At 36.0% G+C, this 4283-nt stretch overlaps 1 protein-coding gene across 1 annotated transcript; it reads right to left on the reverse strand.

Moving 5' to 3' along the window:
• Positions 1-2020: 2020 nt before the first annotated feature.
• On the reverse strand, positions 2021-2962 carry LOC119535265 (olfactory receptor-like protein OLF3). The gene has a single exon (XM_037837725.1). It carries the CDS (start codon positions 2960-2962, stop codon positions 2021-2023), a length of 942 nt encoding a protein of 313 aa, XP_037693653.1.
• Positions 2963-4283: the final 1321 nt, after the last annotated feature.

The following is a 4283-nucleotide window of genomic DNA, read 5'->3' on the forward strand; positions in this document are numbered from 1 at the left end:
TTAATGGCAATGGAACACCACACCATTAATAAATTTTAAACCCAAGGAATAACATAAACAGGCTTTTAATTAAAAAAAATAAATGCATTCTGGCAGAACGGTGGAAAAAATATTGGAGATGAGATAGTGTGGGTATAGGAAAATTAATTAGGACATTACTGATACAAGAGAACAATAAAATGGTGGAACTGGACATCTGAAACCATGTAATCAGGCTCTAGGCTCTATATTACTTCACTGTTGAAAAATTCATGAACACCAGGATGATTAAGTGACTTCCAAAATTATTCATTTGCTTCCAAGTGTTAGTTCTTTCCTCCTGGTACTCAAAAGTCATCATTTGTTTTACTTTCAATTAGGTTTCAACAGCAATTTTTAGAGCAGTACTGATAGCTCTTGCCCCACAGTGTAACAGTGTATTAATAAATCATTTTGTGACACAAGTTTATATCCTATCACTTTGAAACTTTTAATTGAGAAAACAGAAAAGTATGTTACCTAGTTGTAGAAAATTGGAAGGTATCTTATGAAGGAATTATTATATGAAAAAAGTCTTGGCTAGTAACAAAAGGTCAATTCTCTTATTTTTTCATTAGGTGATATTTATTTGCTATTATGCACCAAGTACTTTGCTGCTAGGCACTAAGTTTATAGAATGCAAAAGAGAATATTCTTGTCCTCAAAAGATCACAGCCTAATTTGAAATACAATATTTCAACAATTTCCAAAGAAGGAATCAAAAATTTTGTTCATTGAAAATGGCATAGAAGACCAAAAACATCTATAATATTGGATAGTATTATATTGTTTAAAAACAATTCCAAATTTGCTACATTTTTAAAGGGTTAAAATATTGAATAATATTAGCCTTTTAAGAATAAATGAAAAGTTTAAAGTTATCCCCTGAAGTGATTTGGCATTAAAAGAAGGAATGGTTATGATTAAACCAGTAGGATCAGAGTTTCTCCTCTAATTTATGCAAAAGTAAATTTTAACCATGTAGAAGTTCCTCTTATTTTTTAAAATCATTTGAAGTAACATTACAATAAGATAATGGCATAAATTTTTGTTTGTTCACAATCAGTATCACCACCCCAATACACACATTTGATGGAAATTTAAATAAGGGTACATTCTTTTGAGCAATGTAATTTTTCCAGAAATTTCCCTTTGTCACAATTTTAAGTCTATATAAATATATAATTGTAAAGTTTGGAAAACCCAAGTCATTTAAAATAACAAACATAGGGTCACAGTTATGAAAATAAAACAAACATCACATAACTTGCATAGTTTATTCATAATTAATATAAAATAATCCTCTTTATCAGAGTCAGTGCTCTTTCAGGCATACAGCACAAACTGTCCAAAATGTTTTTTTCTTTAACTTCTGGCAAAATCTCTAAGTCATTTCCAATGATAAGCAAACTTACCGTTTACATTTCATAAGGCTGGGACAAATTTTCAATAGTTGACAATTTGGAGGATTCAGAGGAGTGGCAAATAAGTAAAAATATGCTTTATGTTCATAATGGAGGAGCAGGCACATTATATAAATTATTTCTAATATTTGCGACCACTTTTGAAGGTTGATATTCCTTTCCTTATTTTACTAAAAAAGGAAACTAAACCATAAAAAGTTTAAATAAACATCTTGCCAGATAGCACAGCTAGTGAAAAGCAGAATAAGAATTAGCAACCGGGTTTGTTTCATGAAGCCAAGGGTCACTCCTTTATATAATAACACAATTGACAAATCAAAAGTGGAGAGTTGAGGCCCAAGGTCACTGCAGAGAGAGAGTGTGTGTGTTTCTAAGAGTCTATCTCATGGATTACTGATATGCAACTATATAAGATGTTTACCTACATGAGGAAACTTATCAATCGTGAGGAAAAATACTTTATCTGAACACAAGGATCTGACCATATTAGTCTTTTAGTGCAGTGAGGGAGCCCTGTCTACAATTATGGGATCTCCTTTACAGTTTTTGTAGTAGGCAACAAGATGTTCTTAGAGCCTTTACCTTTCATCTCTGAATTTCTCAAAAACCTTCCTGAGAGCAGCCATAACTTCCTTATTCCTCAAGCTGTAGATCATGGGATTCAACATAGGAGCCACCACAGCATAGAACAGGGCCACCATCTTCTCCTTTTCTACTGAGGAGGCAGACCTCGGGCCCAGATAAGTGAAGATTGTAGCGCCAAAGCACATGCAAACCACAGTGAGGTGGGAGACACAAGTCCCAAAGGCCTTGCTTCTTCCCTGAGTAGAAAGAATGTGCAGAATGGCAGCAACTATGCGAGCATAGGAGAATAGGACCAGGAAACAGGGAAGCACGATCACCAGAAATCCCGAGATAGCCACCATTGTTTTGTTGAAGGAGATATCCACACAGGCTAGCCTTACCACTGCCAGGGTCTCACAGGCAAAGTGGCTAATAATATTGTGACACAGGGGAAGCCGGAAAGTGATGATTGTTTCCATCAGTGAATTCACGAAGCCAGCCACCAAGCAGCTGGCAGCCATCCCCAAGCACAGTCCTCCATGCATGATGACTGTGTAGTGCAGGGGATGACACACCGCCACATAGCGGTCATAGGCCATGGCTCCCAGCAGGAAGAACTCAGACCCCGCGAATGCCAGGGAAGCATAGAGCTGGAGCACACAGCTGTGGTATGGGATGGACTTTGGAGCAGAGAGCAAGTGAGCTAGCATTTGTGGAGTAATGCTGCTAGCATAACAAAGATCCACAAAGGACAAAACACTAAGGAAGAAGTACATGGGGGTATGAAGCCTGCTGTCCAGTCTAATCAGAAGAAGAATGAGGGCATTGCCTATAACAGTTACCAAGTACATGGCCAGGAACAGGACAAAGAGGGAGATTTGAGTCCTCCAGTCATTGGACAACCCCAGCAAAAAGAATTCACTCACCCATGTCTGGTTTTTATTTCCCCTGTCCATGAGCTTCTGAAGAGGTGGAAGAAACAAACCATGGAAACTCAGGATTGAAAAGTTGGCTTTTATACTATATGAAGCATCTGATACTTAATCTCCCCTATAACAGCCAAATCAATATCCAGACTCTGCTTGAATATATTCATGGATGAGAAACGTAATGGAATACAGCTATGCAGCTAAGAATCATAGGAATCAAGAAGAAAAGAGGTTACAGTCATAGAATTTAATTTATTGGAACATAATTTCTTTTCTCAAAATCTGCTCTTAAAAAGGGAAATGAAATTAATGAAGTGTTTATACTTAAATCCTACTTGATTTAATAGTTATTATAGGGGATAATTCCTGTCTTTCTGGTCAGACAGTTTTTGTCCACATAAAAGATATTATTTTTTAATTTTAATGACATCCATTTCCATCTATCTACTGTGTAGACATCTCAGACAACACCCTACCAACTCCTCATCAGTGAAATGCATTCATGAAATCTTAAAAGTGTTTAAATAAATTTCCTATACCTTTTTTTTACTATGTGAATTTTTAGTTTATTTTCTGTAAATTGTCCCTTGACTTTGAGAGCAAAGCCTACCTCACATTAGTGGCCCTGTGGGCGAGTTCACACCAAGATGGCCAACTTCAAGTATCAGGAGCTGCAAGATGAGAAGGAACCCAGAGTTGCTAAAATTCATGTCTTATGTTTCTAAAGGGAATTTTATGATGTGTTTAATGTTGTCTTGCTATTACATAATGAAGACAATTTTCTCAAAGAGGGGGCATCACATGCATTTCCCAATATAACATGGATCAGTCCTCGTAGTGAAGATAGAAGAATATGAAGGTCAGGTTTTAATTACAGAATACGGCGACATGGTCGTAGAAGATTTTTGGATCCCAGAAACAAAATTAATTGTATGTTTTCTCACTTAGAGAAGGAAGAATATGACCCTTAATGAAAAGTTATAGGTGGGGATCTGAGATATTGGAGCGAATCCTGCGACAGTATGCTCAGTGTTACATGAGAGATTATTATTCTAATGTCTTCTATACTGTTCATGCTATAGCTATATATGGACAGCTGATTTCTTTTACATTTATTGAAAGTTTCCAGTTCTGACCTAAAAACTTTGGAATGATTGTTAGAGATGACAGCACTTACAACACAGACTTAAGGTTAATGTCCATTATCTTAAAGACAGAAATATTTAGATGGCTAGTCATATATTCAGGATTTCATACTGTTTTGAATGAGGTGCAAGATGCTAAGGAATTTTTAAAATCATAGAGCTTTCAGAAGTTGTCACACAGAAATTTGTGAAAACTATCAAGT

Source organism: Choloepus didactylus, chromosome 5 (genome assembly GCF_015220235.1).
Source record: "Choloepus didactylus isolate mChoDid1 chromosome 5, mChoDid1.pri, whole genome shotgun sequence".
In the NCBI taxonomy this organism is placed as follows: Eukaryota; Metazoa; Chordata; class Mammalia; order Pilosa; family Megalonychidae; genus Choloepus; species Choloepus didactylus.